General features: G+C 38.1%; 2 protein-coding genes across 5 annotated transcripts in view; one reads left to right on the plus strand and one right to left on the minus strand.

The window, feature by feature from the left end:
- The window catches only part of LOC6053956 (bumetanide-sensitive sodium-(potassium)-chloride cotransporter), a 106571-nt gene extending 97175 nt beyond the window's left edge, over positions 1–9396 (minus strand). Inside the window, exon 1 of one of the 4 annotated variants that reach the window (XM_038259804.1) lies at positions 9308–9396. The gene's annotated coding sequence lies outside the window, so the exon portion shown is untranslated. Of the gene's footprint in view, positions 1–9172; positions 9194–9261 lie in introns of those variants that run through there. The other 3 variants (XM_038259803.1, XM_038259805.1, XM_038259806.1) reach the window with 3 other exon arrangements.
- On the plus strand, positions 3730–14821 carry LOC119768979. The gene is made up of 3 exons (XM_038260845.1): positions 3730–3775; positions 12708–12965; positions 13023–14821. Exons 1-3 carry the CDS (start codon positions 3730–3732, stop codon positions 14819–14821), a joined length of 2103 nt encoding a protein of 700 aa, XP_038116773.1.
- The last annotated feature ends 533 nt before the right edge of the window (positions 14822–15354 follow it).

Here is a 15354-nt window from a genome sequence, read left to right on the forward strand (position 1 = left end):
TAATGGCGCAAAATGGCTTCTTTGGGCATACCGAAGGCACCAAAACAGTTTCAGCCGGATTAAAAAAGCCAAAAAAATCAGAATTGCAAAAAATGTTGAATGGAATGCAGTTTTCATATTCATTTTTAATCCATTTTTTTCAAAAATGTAAAACTTGATCGAAGATTTTTTGCCCTTCCTTGAATTTTCTGCAAAAAGGCATTTTATTTTCCCTAATGCAAATATTGCAAATATTATTCAAAGTTTATGATTTGATACATTTGTCTTGCTTTGCCACAGATGCCGGTGTTTGATCAAAATAATTAAATATGATATGATGGGTCTCGTGGCGCGGTACTATTTGGCAGCAGTGTTAACATAAATTTCGTGTTATATCATCAAATTTTATGTACATGACATGACCTTATTGTCAAACTTGTAGTAACATTTATCTTTTTATGCTTTTTAACTTAAACAACTTTTCTGATTCCTTGATACCAAATAACTCCGTGTACACCTCAACTATCCTCTCCAGCAGGTAAGTATTCCCTCGCGCACAATTTCAATCGAAATATACATATATTTTTTCAATGTTTCTTCACCGCACACCCTCTTTTCTCCTTTGCGATTCCTCCCACAAACTTCCTAATAGGTTTATTTAGCGTCTTTTTTCAAGTTCTTGTCCACTCACAGAAACACGTTACAAACACAAACACTTTTCGCCGGGTTTCCAAACAAACTTTAATGTCACACTGAAATGGCTTATTCTTGTTGCACACGCCGAACGTTTCTTCCTCTTGAACGAAGCTCTCACTTTGGCTTTCTGTGTTCCAGCCGACGACACGGCGACTATCTTTCGCTCCAAAGAGGTAGGTCAAATCGTTTGTTTTCCTTGTTCTCTTCAACGGCCACCCTCAGAGGGAACGGTTTGCTGTTTATACCATTTACACCAATTTGTTGCTTCTAGTCTCTATCTCTCTCAATAGAGCAAACAAATAATTACACATAATAGGACGGCCTCAGAATGAAAACAAAACGACACTCTTGGCTACACGCCGTTTCCAGAAGGGGAAAAGTTCCCATTTTCATCACATTGGATGTATTACACTCAACCCCCGGTGGTTGGTCACTTTTTCGTTTGACACTTTTTTAGTTTGTACCCCGTTGGTTGGTCAAAGTCAAACTAAAAAGTGACGAACTGTCACTTTTTACACGGCGCTCATGCACACTATCAAAACAAACGTTTGGTAGTGTGCATGAGCGCCGTGTAAAAAGGGTGTCAAACTAAAACGTGACCCCGTTCGTTTGACAACAGTTGGTGTCAAACCATCGGGGTTTGAGTGTACAATCATTTAAAATTATTTCAAGAAATCAACAAAAACTGTTAAGCTTACAATAGATGAGTGACGATAATAGGTGCCTTTCCCCCTTCCCCACTTGTCCTAGCTGGAATCATACACGCGTATGAAAGAACGTGCGGCGTTTATGCACATAAATTATATCGCTTTCAAGAGCAAACAGGTAATCCAGCCAGCCACTTCAGGAGTTGAGCTTTTTGGGGGCCCCGGTTCGAGGGTTCCCCCCTTTGAGAGAAGTGCACACACACCCGTCGAGTACATCGATACTCAATCAGTGCCGCGATTCGAGCCGCGATGCAAGCAGTCTCAAGTTGTCGTCGCTGTCGTGCAAATTTGACACAAGTTAGCAAAGACTTTAGCTACAATTTTACAAAAGTACTAGGTAAAGAATCCTTTGCCTTTTGCTGGATTGGAACCAGGGTTGCCAGGTTGCCAGATAAATCTGGGAATGCCAGATTTTTCAAGTATCAGCCAGAATAAAGATTCATCCTTCTCAGTGCCAAATTTTGACAGATTTTTTCCAGATGAACGAATTCAATTGAAAATAATAAAAAAAAAATGAGTTTTTCTTAGAGGGAATGTTTATGAAACATTTTTGAGGTCATAAAATCAATTAACAACCTGAATTCTACAAATTTTTGAACTAATTCATTTCCCCCTTCCCTTCACCATTGAGAATGGTTAGATTTTCGTCTGCCAGATTTTTCCAGATTTTTGATCGATACTTTGCCAGATTTTTCTAGTTTTGACCTGGTAACCCTGATTGGAACCTCCGTTTGACAGTTCTCATTAGAGGTGGGCAAAAAAAAGAGCGAACCGCTCAAAGAGTCGGTTCATTAAACAAAACGTCTATTTTCATGTTTATAAATTTAATTCATTTAATTCATTTCCAAAAAATGTAGCCACAAATTTATAAAAAAAAAATATTCCAAAATTGTCCCACGGTGTATTTTTTCAAATACTTTATGATATAAAAAACGGTAGGTTGAACAGCGGCTTTTAGCGACATCTTGATAGTCAAATCTGCATATTTCGTTGGGGGTCTATTGCAACTTTCTCATCAATATACACTCAAACCCCGATGGTTTGACACCAACTGTTGTCAAACGAAAGGGGCCACTTTTTAGTTTGACACCCCTTTTACACGGAGTTTACAGACACTACCAAACGTTTGTTTTGATAGTGTGCGTGAGCGCCGTGTAAAAAGTGACAGTTCCAACGGAGTACAAACTAAAAACGTGTCAAGCGAAAAAGTGACCAACCACCGGGGGTTGAGTGCATATTGAAAGACTCTAACGAGCATTGATGTTCATATTTGAACAAAACTTTAAAGTTTTCAAACAACTGATACAACTGATCGTAAGTTAAAGTATTACTCAAATATGAATTTGAAAATTTCAAATAGCTTAACTTGGAAAATTTTACCAAAACATAATAAATAGCCTAAGAGATTTTGGAAAAAAAATCAAACTCCCTTGCCCGTTTAAACTTTAGCATTTATCGCCTTTATCGATTTAATCAGAATGTAAAAAAGAATTCGCAGAATATTGTATCAAAAAGTAAACATTTGTTCAATTTTGGTAGAAAAAAAAAGCATTTTCATAAAATTAAGGGCAACTATATCCAAAATATTAAGTCTGGGTGCCATTCATTTATTCGAACGTTCAGTAAAAAAAATCGTAATTGAAAACATGTATAGGTCATTGCTGAAATTTTCGAGTTATTGCAGTTTTAGTAAAAAAAGTTGATTTTTTCCGATTCCGTCAATTTCCCGTTTTCGCGCGCGGCGCTTCGAAAAACCCGGATTTTATTTTTAAAAAAATATATCTCTGAATCCTGTTAATGAACCTCACCCAATTTTCGATATGTTATGTAAAATTGTCCGAGGAATCTGTTAAAAATATTTTTAGATATAGGCTCTTTGGTCCAGACACCGTCAAAACGGCATTTGATGTTATCATAAGACTTTTCCGAATGTTAGGCTAGATTTTTGAAACTCTCTTTCTGAAATACAGTTTTTATGCAATCACAATTCAAAGTTATCAATTTGGAGCTAGTGTTTGAGATATGTTTGCATCTTTTGGGCAGCTTTCATATAAAACGAAATAGTTTTTGATGACTTTTAATGGTTCAGCCAGGTAAATGACTTCGGCTAAAATAATTTCCATAGCAAAAAAAGCTTAGAACAACATTGTGTAAAAAAATTATTTAGGCGAGTGAAAAACAGACACTTTAGAAAATATTCTTAAAATATATTATTTCAACAAATGTTCTACAACATTTATTAAAACAAATCTTAAAGTTTTCATTGAATTTTCTTCAAATTAACTTTATCCTCACTAGAAAGTGGACGATATCTGGGTCCACTTCAAAGCTATGACCATCATCTGGGATGAATCGGGACTACAGTCAGCAGGATCTGGAGAACTTAAAAGCTTGTAAGTTGGAAATCGATGCACTATTTTTGTTTGTTCATGTATGTTCTATGCGAAACCAATAAATATTATCCAAATATTGAGCAGTGACAAGGCTAAAACAGCTGTCCCAATACACCCTTCATTCTAAATTACGGTATATTTTATTTTTTCGTTTTGGATATTTAAAATATCTGTAGGGGAGAGTGGGGAGACTTGATCCCCGGGACACTTGATTCCAAGCCTGTATCTCGTCAGAAATTAGCTTTGTTCTAGAAAGTTGTGTGAAATCGATTAAAACAAAGGAAAAAATTCAAAAATAATGTTTGGATTGAGTTACACACATTTTTCTTAATAGTGCTGCAAAAATGATTTTTTTGGAAATTCATAGAAAACACTCAGAAATTATTCAAAAACATATTTTTATACATGTGTTGTTAAATAAACTTATCAACCCCATAACCCATACGCATTTGAAAAATCTTAAAATGTAATCAAATTTATCGGCATACCATTAATACAATCAATTGTTTAACAAAGTGCTTTTATGGAGAATTGATCCCTGCATTTTTAACTGTCACTGGAATCAGCCTCAAGCTTAATTAGCTGGGCTGGGTTTTCGTACATGAGCAACTCTCTACGAAATCGGCCGATTTCGACCATTTTTATTTTTTGTATTTTTTGATTTGGCTCAAACTTTGTGGGGGCCTTCCCTATGACCAAATAAGCTATTTTGCGTCATTGGTTCACCCATACAAGTTTCCATACAATTTTGGCTGCTGTCCATACAAAAATGTTATGTAAATATTCAAACAACAGTAACTTTTGACTGAATTTTCTGATCAATTTGGTGTCTTCGGCAAAGTTGTAGGTATTGTTGAGGACTTTTGAGAAAAAAATAGATACACGGAAAAAAAAATGCAGATTTTTTTATCAACTTTTTTTTCACTAAAACTCAATTTCCCAAAATACGTATTTTTTGATTTTCGAGATTTTTTGATATGTTTTACGGGACAAAAATTCGCAACTTTTGAGCAATAGAGAAACATAGTCAAAAAATCTGCCACCGAGTTGTGAATTTTTGAAAAAAACAGTGATTTTTGGAAAAAATGTAAGTTTCATCCAAAAACAAGTTTGACATTATTTTTCAATGCAAAATTGAATTTGCAATCGAAAATTCAATTTCAAGATTTTTTGATAAAGGGCTCCGTTTTCAAGATATAGCCACCGAAAGTTTGATTTTAGCAAAATATTTGCAGTTTTCAATTTTTAAAAATAGTGACCATGAGTGACCATTTCTAAAAATATTTTTTTTTAAAAAGTCCAGAAGATTTTCCATAAAATTGTCTAGAGACATTGAAGATTGGACCTCGGGTTGCTGAGATAGAGCCGCTTTGAGAAAAAGAAACACGAAAATTGAAGTTTTCTTAATCTCACCAAAACAACACACCATTTTCTAATGACCATATCTCAGCAACTAATGGTCCGATTTTCAATGTAATCGCATGGAAAATTCGTGAAATTTTTCGATCTTTTCGGAAAAAATATTTTTATTTTTTTCAAATCAAGACTAGCATTTAAAATGGGTGTAATATTTAATATTTGGCCCTTTTAAAATGTTAGTCTTGATTTAAAAAAATTCAAAATATTTTTCAATATTTTGTATGTAACCCCTATACATGTAGAAAATCTCAATTTTGCATATTTCCGAATATTTATCAAATCCTTTAAAAAGCTGATTTTCAATCACTCCTGAAAGTTTCATGAAGATATGTCATGTTTTAAGTGAGTAGAAGACGATTTAAGTTTAAAATTCTGCCATGCGCAAAGCGAACTGTCAAACTTTGTGAGCGTTTTTCTCGGAACACCGAGTTGATTTACGGGTGCCACGATATCTCGAGATTGGATGGACCAAATTGGCTGAAATTTGGGGTGAAGACTATCAAGACATATCCCGTGTGCATGACGATGCCCGATTTTGAAATTTTGCTTTAAACAAATACGAAAATCTGAAACGGACGATTTTTAATGTGAAAAACACAAAAATATTTTTATTTTTATTTTAAATTAACTTTTTAAAAATCGACCTCCGTCGTGCACACGGGACCGGTTTAATGAGTCTTCATGAAAATGTTGAGCCGATTTGGTCGAAGCAGTGTTGAGATATCGTGGCACCCGTTTTTTTGAAACTGCTAACTTCAAATAGCTATATCTCGGTAATGTACAACCAAATGTCTTCAAATTTATGTTGATAATAGTTAAAAAAAATTTATGTTAATGTCTTGAAAACAAATTTTAAAAAAAGTTTGGGTGTGTGTCAATACCAGGGGGGTGACATCTATATCTCACTACAGGCAGCTCCACCGCAGCCAACACAAGCTGTCAACTTCGGCACCAGAACAAAAGGGAGCTGTCAATTACGGCGCCAGCACAAAAGAACAGCTGTTCGTTACGGAACCAAAACAAATCAACTGCGCACTATATAAAAAATACAAAAACTGCAGGCATAAAATGGAAATAAAGTAATTATTGTTTTAATGTAAAATTTTACCGCAATGTAAGTTTAATAGTTTGGTTTATTTGCAAAATAAGCTACTGAAGTTGGGATTATTGAGCACACATCGGGCCGATGAACTTATTTAAAGTTGTACTTTTATCACATGAAACGTTTAACTTAACTACTGCGAAATTTGACTTTTACTACAGTAATTCTTATAACAAAAATTGAATTATTAATTAAAAAAAATTGTTTTCACTGTGCACAGTTTGCGCACGTTATTAATCTCAATCACCCAAGATGGCGGCTTTTAGCATCCCCCTGGCCAATACCAACCCTTGACATGTTTGCCGATTTACATGTATGTAACCCCTTAAGTTTTTAAATATTTTACATACTAAACTTGTTATATTTTGAACACAAACGTACAGGTTTTAAGGGAAATAAAAAAAATGCTTCTGATTTCATCAAAATGTTGAAAGGGGGATCAAGTTACCCCTAACATTTTGAAAATGTCGGTTTAAAATATTTTTTTAAACGTTTGGCATGAATCGAAGAGTTCATCTGATGTTATACCCTTTTCAGCCAAACATAGTTGAATGTTTAAGCTTCCAATTCGAGCAAAAAGTTCATAGTTTTGTGAGAAATTGACAGAGTTATGTGCTTCATTTAAGAAAAATCTAATAACAAGGCTTTTAACATCTTTTAAACTAAGATCGGAATATAGTTGCCTCACACAATTACATTTAATACATTTCTGCTATGATTTACTTATTTTTTTTCCAAATGAAAAAATATCTTGAGCATAAATTTAATCCAAATTGTTCGCTGGAAAAAGCAATCGCAAGATTGTCCCAAAAAAAAAGTTTAAGAAATCGGAATTCTGTGATTATTGTGAAACAGGCTTGAAAATTAAACCACAATAAAACGATATTATGAGATTGCAAGAAAAAATTGGGAAGTCTTAGATAGGTACAAAAAGTGTATTTTTGCAATGATTCATGATCATGACAATTGACTTGCAGGGTTATTTTTAGGGTGTAACCAGGGTAATCAGATGAATTTTTTTTAAATCTGGCAAAGTATCTATTGAAAATCTGGAAAAATCTGACAGAAGAATATCTAACAATTCTGAACGGCGAAGAGGAGGAAGGATATGAATTAATTAACTCTTAAATAATTATTGCAGATTCAAAAAGTACGAGAAACTTTGCTTCAAATGGCATGTCCCAAAAAAAATTATAGTCATGTAAAAAAAATGGCAGCATTTTTGAAACTATTTTAGCATTTTTTGCACATAAACTCCATTTGACACCATTTCAGGCTGCAAATTATTGAAAAACACGTCTTTTTCGCATGCTCAAAAATAGAAGGGGTCGTACCGCCCCTCCGTCACGAGATATCGAAAGATGGAGCTCGGATTCGTGATCAGGGGTCGAGGCATCTGCTGTGTGAGTTAGCGGAGAATGACCATATATAAAAGGTGAGAAAATTTCTAACACTTTTGTATTAAACAAAAGCAAATCATACATTTACTGAGAAGTGATGTCAAAAAAAATAAATTAAAAAAATTACTGAGTAGTAAATCAGTGTTCCCATGAGCCTAAGCGGACGGCTAGGCTAGGCTCATTTTTCTGGTTCATGTTTGCACCAACACCTCTCAAGCGCAATCGGTTCAGGCTCATCGTGCGCCGTGAGCCGGGGTTCATTTGGTTTGAACCAGGCGAGCATCGTACGTGCTAGCCTAAAATGAACCTTCGGCTTAAACCTGCGGTTGAACCTTTGCTTGTGTTGGTTGAACCGGCAGCTCGGTTATGGTGCACCCAGCCCGACCACCACGTATCCACCGACAGACGGTAGTGTGGGCCTCGTCGGAGCTCGTCAGTTAAAAACGCAACTCAAAATTCGTATGAGAATCTTTTTTTTCGTGACGGCTTTCGCGGTACACTCCCTCCAACTCTTCTAGAATAATATTTGAACACGGCGTATCTCTAAGCAAGTTTTTCAAGAAAAAGATTTCAGAATGTTTATTTCGTCGTTTTAAACCGAAACAAGGAAAAAACTATATTAATATAAACTATACGCCATTATCAAATGTTTGGCTAGATAATATCTAAGCTCGCTTGACACTAACACAATAATAAATCACAGACAGCGTACACGATTGGCACTCCCTCCAATTGTCCTAGAATAATATTTGAACATGGCGTAACGTAAGAATGACGTAACACATAAAATTATATTTAAAATAAAAAAAATATCCTGTCCTCATCATGTAAAGTTGAATTTTAATTCAATTTTACCTAATGATGCACGTACACTTTTATCACCATTATTAGCGGAGCGTAATGAAAGAACGTTCCCTAATGACCAACTTTCAACTTCTTCCCTGTCTCCCTTCATTCGTACCGAAGGAAACCTAGCTCGAGCGAGCGCGATTGCTGGAAGGTTTAAGCCGAAGGTTCATTTTTGGTTCAAGTGGTTCACACTAGCGAGGTTAGCCTGGCTTGAACCAAGGCTCATGGTTCAGGGATTCAGGCTTAAGCCTCAAAAGAGAGGTTTGAGCCGAGCCAAGTTCAGCAATGAACCTAGCCTGAGCGGTTCATTTGGGAACACTGTAGTAAATAATGAATTTGTCCCAAAGAATTGTTCAAAATTTTGATAACAGACACACTAGTATCAGCTTCATAAACTTATGTTTTCATAAACACTGTGGCAAAACAACACAACCGCGACGACAAAGTGAATCTCCTTAGGGCTCTTTCACAAGTTCCTTCTGAATGGCTTTAAGGACACACACGCACACACTGGTCGCTGATCGCAACACCTGGGCCACCGTGTTGGGCTAGCCAAAAAGGTGAACCAGAGGACGACCTTCACGGCTTCGGGGCTCTCCCTTAACCACTGACACACTGCACTGGCACCTAATTACGTTCGGGCCAACCGGTTGGGGTTTCAGTTCAGAATCAGGATCCAGTTCACATTGACCAGTTGAAGTGGCAAAAAAGCCTACCTTCCGAAAGCACTAATCGAACTCCGGCAAACACAAAATCAACTACCGAAAAGCAAAAGAAAAAAAAAACCTCGAGAGGAGCCACGCGCGCGAGCGACTTGCGAACCGCGGAACAACACGATCGAAACTGAGAAGCCGCGGCGGACACTCGCTGGAATTATATATGCGCGCGACGGAGGAGAGTTCTGCGCGTATGAGTCGCGACGCGCGAATTGGCACGAGGAGTCGTCACATGGAGAAGAGAGATTGAGAGCCAAGAGAGTGGTTGGTGAGTGAGTGCGCATTGCGTTAGGGAAGTAGAAGATTCGCGATATGTTAGCTGGCTGGAACCCTAGCATAGGGTTAAGGTGAAGAGAACCAACAGGGAAGGATAGGGTTAGGTGGGTTATTTGCATAATGCATAAATCTGAAAAGGGTTTTTTTTTATAAATTCTCATGTTGTTTGTCATAGTTTTGGTAGAATTTTCAATTTTTTGCTTTTCCCATACATTTGTTTGATTTTTTTTCATACAAACTTCAACGATCAATAGCTACCCTTAAACCTTAACCGGTTTGGCTTAACATTGGCACAGTTACTTATAAAGATTTCCCAAAATTTTCAATTTTTCTTGTCACTCTATGGCGTACTCAAAAATCTATTATTTTTTTTACAAAATATAAAAAAGTGTTGAAACCACTGAGCAATTCTCTACCAAAACCGGAAATGGATTTTATTTGTATTTTTTTATTTGACTCAAACTTTGTGGGGGCCTTCCCTATGACAAAATAAACTATTTTGTGTCATTGGTTCATCCATACAAGTCTCCATACAATTTTTACTGCTGTCCATACAAAAATGGTATGTAAATATTCAAACAGCTGTAACTTTTGACTGAATTTTCTGATCAATTTGGTGTCTTGGGCAAAGCTGTAGGTATTGTTGAGGACTTTTGAGGAAAAAAATAGGTACACGGAAAAAAATTGCAGATTTTTTAATCAACTTTTTTTTCGCTAAAACTCAATTTCCCAAAATACATATTTTCTGATTTTCGAGATTTTTGGATATGTTTTAGGGGACAAAAATCCGCAACTTTTGAGCCATAGAGAAACATGGTCAAAAAATCTGCCGCCAAGTTATGAATATTTGAAAAAATAATGATTTTTGGAAAAAATGGAAGTTTCATGCAAAAACAAATTTGACATTATTTTTTAATGCAAAATTGAATTTGCAATCGAAAAGTACCCTACAGATTTTTTGATAAAGGGCTCCGTTTTCAAGATATAGCCACCGAAAGTTTGATTTTAGCGAAATATTTGCAGCTTTTCGATTTTTAAAAATAATGACCATGAGTGACCATTTCTAAAAATATTTTTTTTGAAAAGTTCAGAAAATTTGCTATGAAATTGTCTAAGGGTCATTCCACCTGAAGTGTGCAAGAAAAAATGCAAATTTGAAAATTACCATCTCCGATTCTGCTCAAATTTGGCAGAGCTGTTGAGACTATCAAAACATGCAAAAATCCCGAATTTCATCCAAATTGAATTAAGATTTCATCCCAAATAATCATTAGCAAATAAGGCAAAAATGTAATGTACACCACTGTACACAGCAAATAAAGTAGTAATCCAGCTGCGTGTAAAAGGCCTGGGTGTAAAATAAATTTTGCATTATTCTATGAAATTCTGTGTAATATTACACCATGAAATATGTAGCCCATCTGTATGGGAAACCTACTTTATCGAAATGTCAAGCTCACATATACGTTTATCCTTTCCATTTTTATCGGTCTGATGGCCGAGCGGGCTAAGGCGCCAGTCCTTACTGTAGGTGCTTGGTTTGAGTCCCGTCTGTTGCAACTTTTTTTTGTGTTTACAAAAATTGTACATGCAGCGTGTAATATTAAGTGTCTTTTTTGACGAAGGTGATGTGCATGCTTTTGCATGCGATTTTACCACCGGATTTTTTGCTGTGTAGGAAACTGCTGTATATGGCGAATTTGTGTGCTAGCCCACAGTAATAAACAAGAACGACAGGCAATACAGGGCAGAATGGAATTCCCGCAGAGCTAGCAGGAAATTGTAATTGATCTTGTAACTTAAGAAAAAGTGTACGATACATTATCGTGTGAAAAATATGAATAAAACTCTCGTGAAGCATAATTAAGGAGGAGGATTTCTGGAAAGTATAAAACTGGAAAAAGGTAAGAAAATCACAACGATTAATCTGATTTATTATCTAGTTGTGTTATTATTCAGTTGTGTTCATTTCGACACCGTCCGAACAATAATCTTTTTTTTTTGTTTGTCAATCATTTCGAAATCTTGGAAGACGATACAGCTGCTATCCACATGTATCAGAAGTATATGGTATTGCTTTCGAAATTAAATGTACCAGAATTGAAAAAAAATCATCAATTATTCTGATGAAACACATTATAATAATCGGTTTAATATGATCAATCTTTCAAACCCTAAGGCAGAATTTGGGCTTTTTGCTGAATGGCACTATTTCACTACCGCACATGGCAAAAGCTCTAGAACCCATGAGAATTATTTCATCTACTACAGCCAGCTCTACATTTGTTCTCGTTTCAAATAAAAGAAGAAATAAAAGAAATAATTTGAGAAAGTGGGAAGAAATGAGGAATTAGAAAAAATATGAAAATAATAGAATAATGATAAATTTTCGAAAATTGTACTGTAAAAACTCTGTAGCATTTGCAAATAAATATAAAAAGTTCAAATTTTACTTATTATGGTTCAATGACACTGAGATCAGGAAAACTAGTGTATTAAAAATTACCCAATAAATATTCCTTAAACAAAAAATAGATTGTTCAAGGTATTGATTATCTCAAAATCGTATAAAATTGAAAAAATAATTCATCTTACAGAACACCAGGTAGTTATTATTGATCAGCACGACTGAGTGCTTCTAGCAGATGCGGCGAGTGTAGATATTATAGGTAATTTCAAATACTTAAAACTTTAAAATTCGATATCTCTGGAACGAAAAATATTCCTTTCTGTCGATAAGTGATTCTTATGTAAAATTGGACGGGGAATACGATGGTGAGGTCAAATTTAAAAAATAAATAGGGCTGTTTTGAGATACGGCCATTTAAAGTTTTCAATTGCGCAATACAGGTAGAAAACATATTTTAATCTAAATTTTGATCGCGGAAACGGATTCTACGTCCAATTTCCTTCAAAATTGAGTCTTAGACCGACCCTCTAAGATTTGTGGTTCCTGAGTTATCGTCGTTTGGAGATAGGGGTTTCGCTCAAAAATCGCCAAAAGGTCGATTTTTTGGGAGGGTACAAAAATGGAGGGGGTGGTCCGATTTGGATGAAATTCGGGATTTTTGCATGTTTTGATAGTCTCAACAGCTCTGCCAAATTTGAGCAGAATCGGAGATGGTAATTTTCAAATGGTGTTCCGCTGACCCCGCGGACTGCGAGGGTAGCGCGGTTGAACGTCCAGCGCCTCGCGAGCAGCGACGTTGCTGCAGAGTACAGTCGGAAGCTTGACGAGCGGATCAACGAGGACGCGCCTACGGGTAACCTGGACGAGCAATGGGGAGCCCTCCAGAGCATCGTCAACACAACGGCTACCGAAGTGATCGGCACGACCAGAGGACGCAAACCCAAAGGGTGGTTCGATGCGGAGTGCCAGCGAGTGACGGACGAGAAGAACGAGGCCAGGAAGCGTATGCTCGTTAAGGGTACGCGCTGAAACTGTGAGTTGCGAAGAGCAGAGAAACGAATCCACCGCCGAAAAGAACGGGAGTACGACGAAACGGTACTTGCCGAAGCGGAAGCACAGTACAACGCGAACGATAAGCGGAGGTTTTACGCAACTGTCAACGGTGTAAGAAGGAAAACCACGCCTTCCCCTGTGATGTGCAACGACACGGAAGGCAACCTGTTGACAGACAAGACTGCGGTGGCGGCTAGGTGGAAGGAGCACTTCCAGCAGCTGTTGAACGGTGAGGCACGAGAGGGAATCGTCGAGGACAGGATACACGTTGAGGAAGATGGAAAAGCTGTGGACCCGCCTACGTTGGAGGAAGTAGCTAAGGCTGTTAAAGAGCTCAAGAACGGGAAATCCGCGGGAAAGGACGGACTTCCGGCCAAACTTTTCAAGCACGGGAGTACGCGGATGACCGAGATTCTGCACCAAATCATCCTACGCATTTGGTGCGAAGAACAGCTTCCGACCGCCTGGTTAGACGGGCTCGTCACCCCAATCTACAAGAAAGGGCAAAGACTCGATTGTGCCAACTATCGAGGCATCACAATCCTCAACGCAGCGTACAAAGTACTCTCCCGCATCCTGTGGAGCAAGCTGAGACCGATGACCGAGGCCTTTGTCGGCGAATACCAGTGCGGTTTTCGAGCGGGTCGGTCAACGACGGATCAGATGTTCACTCTGCGACAAATCCTCGACAAGTTCCGGGAGTACAACCTGCAAACACACCATTTGTTCATCGACTTCAAAGCGGCGTACGATTCGGTCAAAAAAAACGAACTTTGGAAGATTATGGTAGAACACGGCTTTCCGGCGAAGCTTATAAGACTGATTCGTGCAACGCTCGACGGAGCAAAATCAAGCGTGCGAATAGCCAACGAGACATCTGAAGCTTTCGTTACGTTGGATGGATTGAAGCAGGGCGATGCTCTCTCGAACTTACTGTTCATCATAGCGTTGGAGGGTGCTGCGCGAAGGGCAGGCGTGCAAAGAAACGGAACACTCATCACTAAATCGCACATGCTGCTTGGATACGCTGACGACATCGACATCATTGGTATCGACCGTCGTTCAGTGGAGGAGGCGTTCGTCCCTTTCAAGCGGGAAGCTGCGAAGATCGGACTGACCATTAACACTGCCAAGACCAAGTATCTGGTTGCTGGCAGAGCGCGTGGCAGTGCAGGTGATGGTGTTTCGGAGGTGGAAATAGATGGAGAAAGATATGAGGTGGTGGATGAATTTGTATATCTTGGTACACTCGTGACGTGCGACAACGATGTGAGCTGCGAAGTGAAACGGCGGATTAGTGCTGCAAACAGGGCCTTCTACGGTCTTCGTAGCCAGCTAAGGTCCCGCAGCCTAAGGACGCCTACGAAAATCACGCTGTACAGGACCTTGATACTCCCTGTAGCTCTTTACGGTCACGAGTCGTGGACGCTAAAGGAGGCTGACCAGAGAGCACTTGGGGTCTTCGAGCGGAGAATCCTGCGTTCTATCTTCGGCGGCAAGCAAGTAGGAGACCGGTGGCGCAGGCGCATGAATTTCGAGCTGTACCAAGACTACAAACATGCTGATATCGTAAAAGTCATCAAGCACGACAGGCTGAAGTGGGCTGGACATGTAGCCAGAATGTCGGACGAGCGGGCGGCTAAAACGATATTCAGTAGCGAACCTGGACGGGGTCGTCGGCTTCGTGGAAGGCCTCGTACGCGTTGGCTGTGTGCAGTCGACGAAGATGCAAGAGCGGCCAACATTGTGGGCGACTGGAGACGAGCGGCCCAAGATCGAGCATCCTGGAAATCTACGATTAGTTCAGCGTTGGGTCGATAGACCTGTTGCTGATAAAGTAAAGTAAAGTAAGTAGTTCCGCTTCAGGTGGAATGACCCCTAAGAGACATTAAAGATTGGACCTCGGATTGCTGAGATTGATCCGCTTTAAGAAAAAGAAACACGAAAATTGAAGTTTTCTAAATCTCACGAAAACAACCCACCATTTTCTAATGACGATATCTCAGCAACTAATGGTCCGATTTTTAATGTTAATACATGAAACATTCGTGAAATTTTCCGATCTTTTCGAAAAAATATTTTGAAATTTTTAAAATCAAGACTAACATTTTAAAAGGGCCAAACATTGAATATTACTCCCATTTAAAATGCTAGTCTTGATTTAAAAAATTTCATAATATTTTTTTATTTATTTCACAAATTTTCATGTGTTAAAATTGAAAATCGGACCATTATTTGCTGAGATATCGTCATTAGAAAATGGTGGGTTGTTTTGGTGAGATTTAGAAAACTTTAATTTTCGTGTTTCTTTTTCTTAAAGCGGCTCTATCTCAGCAACCCGAGGTCCAATCTTC

The sequence above is a fragment of the Culex quinquefasciatus genome, chromosome 3, assembly GCF_015732765.1.
Source record: "Culex quinquefasciatus strain JHB chromosome 3, VPISU_Cqui_1.0_pri_paternal, whole genome shotgun sequence".
Taxonomy (NCBI): Eukaryota; Metazoa; Arthropoda; class Insecta; order Diptera; family Culicidae; genus Culex; species Culex quinquefasciatus.